General features: G+C 41.8%; 1 protein-coding gene across 1 annotated transcript in view; it reads right to left on the bottom strand.

Moving 5' to 3' along the window:
• Positions 1 to 966: 966 nt before the first annotated feature.
• FAXC (failed axon connections homolog, metaxin like GST domain containing) overlaps positions 967 to 12,903 on the bottom strand; it is a 21,864-nt gene continuing 9,927 nt past the window's right edge. Inside the window, exons 3-5 of the mRNA XM_039390892.1 lie at positions 8,832 to 9,107; positions 3,431 to 3,547; positions 967 to 1,844 (exon numbers count right to left, since the gene is read on the bottom strand). Coding sequence (XP_039246826.1) covers positions 1,561 to 1,844; positions 3,431 to 3,547; positions 8,832 to 9,107 — 677 coding nt within the window. The 3' untranslated portion in view covers positions 967 to 1,560. The remainder of the gene's footprint in view (positions 1,845 to 3,430; positions 3,548 to 8,831; positions 9,108 to 12,903) is intronic.

The raw sequence follows: 12,903 nt of genomic DNA, 5'->3' as shown, positions 1-12,903 counted from the left end.
CAGCCTTCATGGGTTTGCTATGTCTGTTGGTAAAGAGCACAAAGCACCCACTCCTGAGACACACCAGGCTTTCAGCAACAAATCCCAGTTCTTTAGCCTTGCCTAGCAATAGCAGAGAGCAGTCAGGGGCAGGGAGTGAAAACATAATAATAATTCACAAACACAGAAGAAATTTGGCCAACACACATTCCAGAAGAGTGTTTGGGAGATTATACATTAACACTGACATTTCCCTCCTGAATAAAAACATTCTGTAGTAGTGATTGCAAACTTCTGCAAAGAACAAGAAACATTGATCAGCTCCTTTCTGTAGGACTGTGTTTTTCTCCAGCTTTCCTTGACTGTCTGAAAAAGAACTGGGAGCGGTTCTTACCTGCAGACACTGTAATACATGCACCCAAAGTATGAGCAGCTATCAAATAAAATTCCCTTGAAACTTTGCCAAATCATAGAATTTTTTAGGTTGGAAAAGACCTTTGAGATCATCGAGTCCAACTGTTAACCCAGCACTCCCGAGTCCACCACCAAACAATGCCCTCAAGTGCCACATCTACGTGGCTTTTAAATACCTCCAGTGATGGTGACTCATTTACTTTCCTCAGTAGTCTGTTCCAATGCCTGACAGCCCTTTCAGTGATGAAGTTTTTCCCAATATCCAACCTAAACTTCCTGTGGTGCAACTTGAGACCATTTCCTCTTATCCCATTGCTTGCTACTTGAGAGAAGAGACCAATCTCTGCTTCACCACAGCCTACTTTCAGGTAGTTCTAGGGAGAAATAAGGTCTCTTCCTGAGCCTCCTTTTCTCCAGGCTAAACACCCCAGCTCCCTCAGCCATTCCTCACAAGACTTGTGTTCCAGCTCCTTCACCAGCTTCATTGCCTTTCTCTGGACACGCTCCAGTACTTCAGTGTCCTTCTTGTAGTGAGAGGCCCAGAACTGAACACAAGACTCGAGGTGCACCCTCACCAGTGCTGAGTACAGGGGAACGATCACTGCCCTGGTCCTGTTGGTCACACCATTGCTGATACAAGCCAGGATGCTGTTACATCTGATCCACCAGGGCACACCACTGGCTCATACTGAGGTGCAGTCAACCAGCACCTCCAGGGCCTTTTCATTAAAACATCAATCATTTTCTTCCATGGAAGAAAGCTGTGCCAGTCATACCTCTTCCATTTATGTCCTCAACCCACTCCTGTAAAGATAAGATATTAACACAAACCAGTAGTGACAAATGCTCCACTTCCCAGAAGTCTGTCCCACTTGGATGGGGGATCTGTTTTTGAGCACGAACAAAAATGTAGATGGAAAGGTCCTGTTGTCCTCTAGAGCTCTAGTTTGCCCATGTGTGTTTTAAATAAGTGTTTACCTTGGTTCCACCTGCACAGTAAGACAAAATGAAATACAGTTGAAATAGTCCAAGTAGCACGTGACAGCTGAGTCAAGTACAATGGTCTCTTCCAAAGTGGTATAAACCTCTTCCTGACCTGAAGGAGAAAACAAATCAGACTGACCCCAAGAAACAGCTTATCTGCACAATGGGAGACACTTGTACACATCACTTGCATTGTTCCTGATCTCTGTACTCATCCATGTCCACATCTGAATCAAAGAGGGAGTGTCCAGTGTAATCGGTATCAGGCGTTTGGGAAATACTATTCCCTTCCTCATCAAATGTTTCTGTCCTTGAATAAAAACTGAAGTCCTGCAAAGGGGAGTAAGTCTTGCTTGCTTCGCTGCTTTCCTCGGATTCATACAGAGTGTTATCATCATCGTGGTGCCATTCTGGCCAAAATTTCCTCCTTATTCTTTCACAATACATAGCAAGGTTAATCAGTTCACCTGCAACACAGTGCAACAGATTTCAATAAACAGATCCAGTCGATAATGCTCAAACTCACCTGCTAACCACATAAGCATTGTTTGGAAAGAAATTGTGCAGGGTCTTTCCAAAGAGTTTTCAAAATTCCAAGATCCCATCAATCCTCTTAGCAGCTCTGTTTGTAACTTTCATCTAGCTTAAAACCCATATTATTAACCCATACACAACAAGAAAGGTTACGCAGGAATAAATACATATGTATGTTCATGCAAATAGAAAAATAAATCTCCCAAATTCAACATCTAAAGAAATCAATCAAGACAAGACACTAATATTGTAAAGTTTTCATAGGAAAATTTTTTGCTTAATTGCAGACACCTAGTTCCTAACGACAGAATTTGATCCTATATATGCACGATACACTTATTAAATGCAGTGAATTTAGATTTTCCACCACCAGATGGCAGCGCTGTCTGCAACATAAATTCACATTTTTAAGTTTTCATATGGTCACTGGTTCACTCCTAGTGTTCCCAGCCTTAGTACCTTACACCTTATGTTTATACATACATGTATGCTTACAGAATAAATCATTAAAAAATTCAAAGAAGAAACAAATAATAGCATGTTAAAAGGGAGCTGTATGTGAAACCGGTACTCACAGTAGCATGAGTAGGTGGATGGGTACAAAGAATCAACCTTGGGTATACCTGCTTGGGTATTTCCATCTGTTACTTTCTATTTATTTTCATTAGAGACAAACTAATTCAACAAACACAGTATTCCTTCTAGAAAGCCGTGAGCCCTTCAGAATTTCATCCGTGACTCTCCAGACACCAAGGGGAAGAACTGCATAGCCAATACTTATTTCCCCATCTCAAGTGCTCATTATTTGAGGAAAAGAGTAAGTCTATGCCTCCTAACTGTCGATTTAGCAGAGTTCTCCTGTACAGAGTAGATTTACAGGTCAGATTCTTTCCTTTTACACCTATTTCATATCCTTTTCCTCCTTAGCTCTTCCCATTTTTCACACTGAGTGGTTTTATTCTGAAAAGGGATGTAAAGATACTTTAACATCTACACCACTCCACAAGAAAAAAAAAAACCCTCTGTGGTAGGGAGGAGTATGCTGGTTTCCAGCTCATGCCAAAACACAGTGACTCCAAAGTCAGGTTGGATTTTTTCCTTGTCCAGCATCTTCAGCAACAGCAAAGGTTGTAATTTCAGTGGGACCATAGCACTTGCAGTTCTACTATCAAGGAAACTACTCAGTTCAGCAGAGTTTGGCTCATGGTTCTGCTTCTGTCTTCTCATACGTTATCCAGCATTCATTCCTCAGAGGCTTTAAGCCTTTGCCATTTTAAACAAGGAAAAGATCAAGTACACGAATAGAAACAATTACTGTCTAGAACACTAAAGAGAAAATAAATGTGAATTTTAAGAGAAAACAACATTACAAGATACAAATGCTACATCAAAGGCAAGAACAGTCTGTGATGCAGCTGAAGCACTGCAGTCTTCAAAATGTCCTTCCAAGGTGCTGCAAGTGTAAACATGGAATATGCCACCAAGAGCTTTTCATCAGAGATATCTTAAGCTTTCTTACCTTTGATTAGTCTCTCTGGTCGAGTCCCTGGTAGCGTCCACATTGCCTGTGCCAGATGTCCAAAGACGGTGGCATCAACGGTGGAAACAGTTGATCCCATAATGTACTTCTTGTCACCTGTAAATACAACAGAAAACATTTCTTGACTGGTTGTCACTCTTCCGCAATTAAAAAAAAAAATTCCATGGTTACATCTTTAGTTTTTTGGTTTTTTTTTAGTAAAATCAATTAAATGAAAAGGTTCACTACCTTAAAGACAGGAATTCAACACCGAATATGACTGCAAAGCCGTTGCTAGGGTGAAATCCATAACTGCAGCTTGCCCCATGCTCACTCACAGCTTCTATAACCAGGCCAATAACAGAGCCACCACTGGCCAAGGAACCTCCTCCACTCCTCACAGCTGGCAGCACTCACACACTGTACTAGTTCTACTGCATTTAAAACCTGCTCTGCAGCCAGCAGGTGCCTGACAGCACGATTTTCATCTTGCTGCAAACCCAAAACTCTTCAACCACGGTTCAAAATCATGAACTTGCTGACAGAAGCTGGTCACGTGCGTGCACCTCTCATGCGTGCAGATCCAGTTTCGATTTACTCATCTGATCAGCCAAAAAAAGAAACAGATGGATAACTAACTAAGACAGGGAAGAAAAATCATGTTTCAAAGCCACTGTTTGCAACAAAACATCCAGTATAAACTTGTTTTCCCATCACAGGAATGAGACCTGGAGCAAAGACCACACATAGAGCACGCAGGTGAAACAGGCAGTATTGCAGAGGTCAGGTTAACCGGTTGCACTGTTCCTGCCTTGGCCTGAAGTGCTATAAACTCTGTGAAATGTGGTATGTAATTGAATTCTCAAAATCCAGTTATCCCATCTCCCCAGGACATTCTTCCCCTGACCATAGTAAGCTGCCTGTAATTCAGCAGGTTATTAAATGTTAGGGTTATTGAGTGAGTCTAGAGGAACTGTCCAGCAGTAAAATGCATCAAATTCCAGCGTACAGTATAAGGAATGCTGCCAAAGCGGTGCTCAGGAATAACCAGTAACAATAACCTCCTCTGGCCTGTCAGATGTCATTTTAACATGGAGTTAAATCTCCCCAGCTCTTTCACAGCTGCATCAATCTATTGTTTGAAAACTCTGTACAGGGTAAATGTTGTGTCTTTTCAGTATTTATCTGACACCTAAGGATTCACTGATCTCAAAAACAGCTCAAAAATTGGTCCCTAAGCCACAGTTATATGCCAACACTAGGAATTTAGCATCATACAACTGGGCCTTGAGATTCAATCCATAGTGATTTGTGGTGGGAAGTAATACTGTCATTTCCATCTTGTTACAACTAAGGCAGGCAGTGAGCAAGGGCTGAACCATCCCTCTCTCTGGTTCACCACGCACAACACACCCTACACCCTGAGGGGCACGGAAACAAAGGGCAAGAGGAGGAAATAAAACTGTGGGTTCATAAAACTGTAAATCTGGTTTTAAGTCATGTTGCACCACATAATATGGCCTCTATGCAAGTTTTTTCCACCAGTTCCAATTTGTTCTCAAAAATCCAGTGCAACTTTTGTCCAGAAGACTTTCTGATAGACCAGATATCTCTGTGTTCATTTTTAGGCCAGATTACAAAGTGCCTGTCACATCAAGGCTGCCACAGTGCTGATCATCTCGAACACCTCTCTGCATCCCCTGGCTAATCCAATAGAAATGAAATCACCTAGTCACACTGGACTTGGATCAAATATGTACTGCCTGGGAATTTGAGAGTACACAGCTCCACTATTTACAAAGGCATACACCAGAGAATTCAAAACCAGCTACTTCAGCACTGGGTCAAGAAACACCGGCAAGAAACAGATCTGAGATACAGACAGAAGACCTGCACCCTTCCAACAGCAGCATGGTCAGCCCTTGCAGGCTGCTACAGGGCATTTCAACTAACTTTAGAGGCTCACATTCAGGTTAGACCCACCTCTGTGTTTCAGCTCTGAGCACCCCTGCCCTTCACAAAGCATCAAGTGCTTTCAAAATCCAGTTCAGGAAGCTGCTGCCCTGCAACTCCCTGCTAAAATCCCCATCTCCCAAAAAAAGCCTGAGGCAGGCAGACAGCTGAAAGGGCACCAAGAGACTTATGGGCATTGCTCACTCACTTGCCTCTTTTAAACAATTACCAAAATGTATATTTATATATATCACTAATTCATATGCTCATTCCCCACAATTTCTTACAGTACTAGCAGGCAGTAGGAAACAGCTACAAGAAAATTACATTTGTGGTTTAAAGACTTCAGGACAAAGAGCAAGATGATACCAATGTAGCAGACTGATCCATCACGGGAGGGTTAGTTCCAATTTCCATGTTTATAAGAGATCTGGAGAAGTATGTCAGGGAAATGGGTACAAGGGAGAGAGAAAAATGATTCTCAGAAATGAAAAATAAAAAAAAAAAAAGCACCCAAGATGTGACTGGGAATGTCAAAATGAGTGTCATAAGAACTGGCAGCTGCCATGTTATCATTCTCTGGAAGCAGCTCTTAAAATTTAAAAGTTATTCTTGTTCCCATGTGAATGGTCCCTGTTAAAAAATGGGGAGCATTAATCTGATATGCCTGATAACTGACAGCTACAGTTTGGTATGTGCAGCTATTCTGCATGATAGGCATCCTTTTTAAGCTCTTAAGATTGCCCTCTAACAGCCAAAATCCCAACTATTTCCTCTTCTGGGAAAACACTTGGGTACATATATGTGGAGGGGAATCTCACAAAGATTGTGCAGGCAATAAGCTGACTGACCACCTTCTCCTTCCCCCCACAAAACAGGGCAGTCTCTAGTCAGTCTGGAAGTCTTCGTCCCACCTTCTCTACCCATTCCAGGATACCACCTGGAGGCCACATTTACTAGACCCAATCATAAACAGCTGGTTGGAGAAAACATGAGCGTACTGATGTTAGTGAAAAATCAAGGCAATTATCGAAAAGTAGATGAACTCACCCATAAGCAAAAAGGCAAATATAATGATTCACGTAACCACACACCAACTAATCTGACATCCATTTCAGAGGGGAAGATGACAAAAAAGTACAATGTTCAGTTGGTAATGTAATAAAATAACAGGAATACAGCAAACGCCCATCAAGACTTTTTGAAGTACACAGGAACATTCTCAACAACAATCTGGAAGGAGAACAAAATCTCTGCTGATATGTGTATAATACAATTAAAAATCTGATACAGTGAAGAAGTGCTTTAGGATTTCTAGTGCTTTTTCCCACCAAAAACAAAAATAAGAGACTGATTATAACATTTACCTTCACAGGGAGATGACCCGAGCCACCCAGAAAGGAAGGAAGAACTAGGAAAAGCATCTGCCTGCAGGCTGGAATTGGACAAACTCCCATTTGAAGCAAGTCTGATTTTAAACAGATTTTGATAGTGACTAACATCTACTACCAATTACTAACAAAAGTGGTAACTAACAGAAAGCACCTCTGCTTTCTGAAATCTCATAATTAAAAGTAGATGGCTTTTAGAAAGCCATCCTTAGCCAGCAAAAAGGCACAGGCCTCAAAACAGCAATCAAGCAGTCTGATTCACAGAGATATGTCTAGACGGTTAAATGATCTCTTTGAACTCGAAATTTTACAAATCGGAGTGTCAGTATAGACTCCAGAGATGGAAGGATGCAGACTTCAAATAAGCAAATCAGAACTTTTGCAGGTACTTGGGAACATGTTTTAGTTTTCCCTTGAAGGCTCTGTCTACTCATGGCAGACTGGGATGACTTTAGCACAGACACATCCACTGCTGCTCCCTGCAGCCTGTCAGTGTTGTCTAGCCAGAACCATGGGGCTTTGCTGAGCTCCCATAACAGGCTGAACTTGCTCCAGCTCCTGCCCCAACCCCATTCCTCTTTGTAATGAACATGGAGCAACACAGCGCCAATCTCAAAACCACAGCAACAGTAGTCCCACTGAGGAGGGTACCTTGAGCTGGCCACAGCTCTGCAGCAGATATGATCAGACCTCCTCTTCTAAAGCGAGCTGCTCCCTCCCTTCCTCCCCCTAACAGAAAAGGGACCTCTTAAGCACCAAGAAACAGGTTTTCTTTGAAGAGGCACTAGAATAGATAACCACTTTTGTTAACAAACAAAATGTAGCATGAGAAAGCACCGTCAGAAAAAGAGTAGTCAACAAATCTTCCCCCTGCCCATTGTGCCCATGCATCACGTGTCTTTTTTCCACCTTGCTCCCAATCCAGCAACTTGGCAGGTTTGTTTCAGAGAACAAACTTAGAGAAAACTCTACATAGCCTCATCTAGGTCCACTGCAAACACCTTCTTTTCCAGAACACCTTGGAAGTTCAGAAACATTTCTTCTTTCCCTTTCTGAGCAATCAGTTTCTTCCTTCTGCTGGGCTTTCCTCACCTTGCTCCCTTCATCCACTCCACACTTATTTCTTTAGAGCATGTGCAGTATGTCCTCCCTTTGGAGCACAGTCTCTCCTGTTCTGCACTCAGCCACCTCTTTAAAGCAATCATAAGAGAAAACACAGCGGCCAGACATGGACCATCTCTTTTGATTCTTGCACAAGAGAGACAAAAGCTCAAGAGAAGCAGCAATCTGCCTCAAACCAATTCCTCAAAATCTAAATTTTACACAGACACACAATATGCTTAGCTCTCAGCAGACCAGAAGGCAGGAAGCGCAGTGTAGACAGCTCCAATGCAGATTGCAGCCTGAGCCACACAACAGAAATGAGGTTCATGCAATGCTAACTAAGTGATGTCACCTTAAAAATAACGTTATAGGATTGGATTATGATAACCAAAAAGCCTAAACTCACCTATTTTGACAACACACAACCACTGCCTACTAGGAGCTTTGAATAAAGCTACTAACCCAACCAAATACAACAAAGTTCAGCTCATCAAAATAACACCTGCAAAGGTGTTTTCAAACGCCAGCCTCATAATGATTTAGCAAACAGCCACAAGTCCCATGAAAAAAAAAATGAAACAAACACCCCATCCCCAAAAATCATAAATAAGAGGTTTCATTTGCAGAATTAAACAATACATTTTCCTAAATTCATATAGCAATATGCTCTTCCAAAACTGCAGGCTATCTTTTGCTCCTCTAGACACACATACTTGGTGGTCAGAGAAGAAAGTCTCTTATGCCTCTAGACACACGATCTGGAAGCAAACAGCGGGGAAAGATACACTTTCTCTGCCAGAGCAAGGCACTGAATGACAGCAGCAGTGCAGCTTCTACCTTCTGCCAAAATGAGATTATTTGTGTGTGTGATCAAGCCGTCAGGAAGCACTTGAGGTCAGTTTTATCCTGTGGACAGAGCTGTGAACAGACCACACACACTCACTGTACCTTACCCAGGAGGCCTGCCAGAGTCCGCATGTCCTTCTCCATCAGCGTGTACATCTCCTCCTCCGAGAAGCGGCCAATGCCATGGCCGTACATTTCCCGCTTCACGATTCCTTTGGTCAGGTGGCAGAAGATCCACTTCAGCAAGTCGCTGAAGGGGCCAAAAAGAGAAACCATCTTTTGCGTCTCGTGAAGATTTTCCACCCATTGGCAATAAGCTAAAGTCCTAAAAGGATGCAAAGATAAGTTATAGCAGTGTGACCCCCAGATAGCCCACCACCACTCTGCCAAGGCTCAGACAAAGGTCAGGCAGATGAGCAGTCACTGCCCTGATGGAGAGGTAGCGGAACAGCAGACCCTGTGGCAATTTGGAGTGACAGCAGAGCAAACCGACTTTGCAGTACTTACACAGGCTGCCCAGTGCTTATTCTCTCAGTAAATAATGATTCACTTCAACAGAAAATGAGAGTCATATTGAAATATAAAATAAAAGTTGTAGAATTCTGCTAAACTCATGTAACAAAATGCAATGCAAAAGGATTTATTAGCTGAAGATGTCTGACTGCAAAGACCTGGGGAACACAATAACAACAAAACAGCCCACAAAGGTATCAATCTTTCTCACCAACCTATTCTCCTTACTCTCTATACTCTGAAACTTAGCCAACCAATAACTTTTCTCCAACAGTAATTTTTCATTGGAAAAAAACTTCTCCTTGGAAAGTAATGATGACACAATCTTTTAAAAATAAAATTTAAAAAATGAAGGGGTAGACGTTATTGGGTTGGTTTTCTGTTTCACATTTTCCTCTCTTCAAAATGTTGATTTTATGAGAGAGACATTTCTAAAGGATTCTGTTGTATCCCATGCTTTACTGAATGGCAAATAATATTCTTTTGAAAAGTCTTTTTATAAAAATTTGTCTCGCCAGCTAAAATTTTTATTTCCTACATGAATTTTTGTTTTTTAATAATACAGACAAATAAAAACTTGATTTGTTGCTGTTGCAACTCCAGAAACTCGTGAAAAAAAGAAACATTAACTTTTTTAATAGCCAGCATCTCCTGAAATTACAAACAAACCAAAGAGAACACATATACGACTTTTGTCATCAAGTTCAAAGGATGTTGGAAAAAGGGCTAAAGACATCTCAAAGTAGACATGACAGACATATGATGTCTGCAGGATCTCAGAAACACTGGGAGTTGGTACCCATATTCTATTAGGTTTGTAGCAATTTCCAAATGGAAAAAAAACTAAAAGTGGATTTACACATTTGGGATTGTATGAAAAGAGGCTCATGGAGACTGACAAACTAGGGAAGCTAGATAGAAAAGTTGAAATATCAAAGGATGCAAGTTCATGTACACAATTATATTAAATATTGACTTAATAATCAAATGTTTCCATTTCCAATATGACCAGAGCTCCATTGCTTTAGTTCAGAATATGACTTCAGTTTAATCATTGTACATATTTATAACTCCACATAATTTTCTTAGTGCTGATATGGATCACCTAATTCAAAAAAGGAAAGGGAAAAAAAAAAGCAGTATCTCTTGAAGAACTCCTGTGACTTTTTTTCATCATGTACATTTTATCAAACTCCCATGTGTCATGGTAAATGCTGAATTCAGCACTACTATCAGGGAACAATTACATTTCCACCATGAAAATGTTCTAATATTTTAAATTTCCACAGATTCTTTACTTGAATTACTAATAACATGAGGTGAAAGGAGAGTATTTTGCTGTAATAGCTGAAAACAACCCCACTTTGTGCTCAAATTTAGAATGCTCCCAACAAAATGGGTGAAAAGTATTTTAATTCTTTTAAAAGTTGTCCACAGCAGTTCAATGCCTTCTGCTCAAACTGGTTTCACTGAAGTTAGTAATAGTGAGGCATGCACAGGTTTTGCTGCAAATGCATAAACAATGAAGAACAAAAATGCACCTGCTATGCTTCTAATGGCTTTTACCCTCAATAGGTTTCTCAACAACCTCTTGCACTACAGTAGTATGACAAAAGCATCCCGCTGACATTTCATACACTTCAATACCTCTCTTTGAACGGGGGCGTTCTGCACAACCCTTGTTTTTTAAACTGGATGGATCAACTCAAGTCATTGAGCTGGTTTCAGCACAGCAGAGTTTGAGACAGCCAGATTCAGCAGAGGAATTCAGCAACACAGGAGGAACATGAAGCCAACAAGCACAGCAGCAAACAGCTACTGAAACTCCTAAAGCATTAACTTTTGTCTGGAAGATGTGGTGTGGGACTACCCTGCTCCAGGAACAAAGTAAAACAGTATTTAAGAAGGAGGAAAAGAAGACTGGTCTAAAGCATAAGGGCACTCTATAGAGCGGAACATTGCAGTAGTCATGTTTCACAGCACATACAGCTCTGAATAGGAAGAAAAACTCTGGTCTTGATGTGAACACTAGGAAATAATTACAAATACTATCTACACCACAGAATCATAGAACGACTTGGGTTGGAAGGGACCTTAAAAATCATCTGGTTCCACCCCCACTCCAGGGGCAGGGATGTTACCCACTAGATCAGGTTGCTCAGGGTCCCATCCAACATGGCCTTGAGCATGTCCAGGGATGGGGCATTCACAACTGCTCTGGGCAACCTGTTCCAGTGCCTCACCACTCTCTTCCTACCATCTAATCTAAAAAACTGTTCCCCCTTGTCCTATCACTGTCTGTCCATGTAAAAGTCAGTTTCCCTCTCTTCCATAAGTGCCCTTTAGGTACTGGAAGGCTGCAATGAGGTCTCCCTTGAGCCTTCTCTTCTCCATGCTGAACAACTCAGTTCTCAGCCTGTCTTCACAGGAAAGGTGCTCCAGCACTCTGATTATCTTTGTGGTCCTCCTCTGGACCCTCTCTAACACGTCCACATCTTTCTTATGCTGAGAACTTCAAAGCTCAAAGGTGGGGTCTGACAAACACAGAGAGAATCACCTTTCTTGACGCAGCTCAGTATGCAGTTGGCCGCCTCACACTTTTGGCTCTTGTCCAGTTTTTCATGCACCAGAACTCCCAAGTCTTTCTCCATAGGGCTGCTCTCAAGGAGCTTTTCTCCCAGTCTGTAAGTTATTACTTAATACTTGAATAAGCAAAGAAAAACTTGGTCACTGAAAGCACTGCTCTGTCATGCTGCAAAGACCCTCCTACCCCAGCATGGACCTGACCAGCTTCATCCGGCAACTCTGCAACACAACTTAGTTGCTTTAGGACAACAGGCTTGGCCTGGAGAAGGGCAACAAGAAGGCAAAACAAAACAGAAAAAGAAGACAGGAGACCTCACTGCAGCATTTTTTAAAAGTCACTCCAATTGCACAAGACTAACTTTGCCGTACGGACTTGCCACCACTATTGCTCACTCCAACCACACCAGCGAGGTGGCACTGCACCCTGAATGATCAACTTTGTCCAAGATGGCCTTAATTTCATAAAACAGAATCAACAAGGTTTCCCACAAAGCTAATTAGCCTATACTTTAAAGCAAAAAGGCTAGAGCTCGCTTGCTCTTGGGGGAGATCTTTGGGTTTTGAAGAGGCAGAAACCAGATCAGGTGTTTAACAACCAGGACAGCAACAGAAAACTGCACAGGATTAAGGTAATCCTGCTTAGGCTAAACTGTCAAGCACAAATCTTAAGACATCTGCTTGCCACTGTGTGCCTGAAAGTATTGTCCAAACACTTCTTGAACTCTGTCAGGGTTGGTGCTGTGATCACTTCCCTGGGGAGCCTGTTCCAGTGCCCAACCACCATCTGGGTGAAGAGCCTTTTTCTAATACCCAATCTAAACCTTCCCTGATGCAAGTTCAGGTCATTCCCTCAGGTTCTGTCACTGGTCACCACAGAGAAGAGATCAATGCCTGCCCCTCCTCTTCCCCTATTTACCTTATTTACCTTCTGACTTTGAACAAGTAGAACTGTCAGATGTCCCAAATCTCAAATGTACATGGGCAACAAAGATAGCTAAACAGAAAATCAGAGTTTGCTTCTAAAATTTTATAGCTCTAAGTACACAAAAGCAAGGAAAAAAGTAGGCTCAGATTCACAGA

This window comes from Pipra filicauda, unplaced genomic scaffold (genome assembly GCF_003945595.2).
Source record: "Pipra filicauda isolate LSUMZ 115617 unplaced genomic scaffold, ASM394559v2 scaffold128_size5466820_pilon, whole genome shotgun sequence".
NCBI lineage: Eukaryota > Metazoa > Chordata > Aves > Passeriformes > Pipridae > Pipra > Pipra filicauda.
Note: the sequence above shows the minus strand (reverse complement) of the source record. Positions and strands in the feature narration are given on the sequence as shown.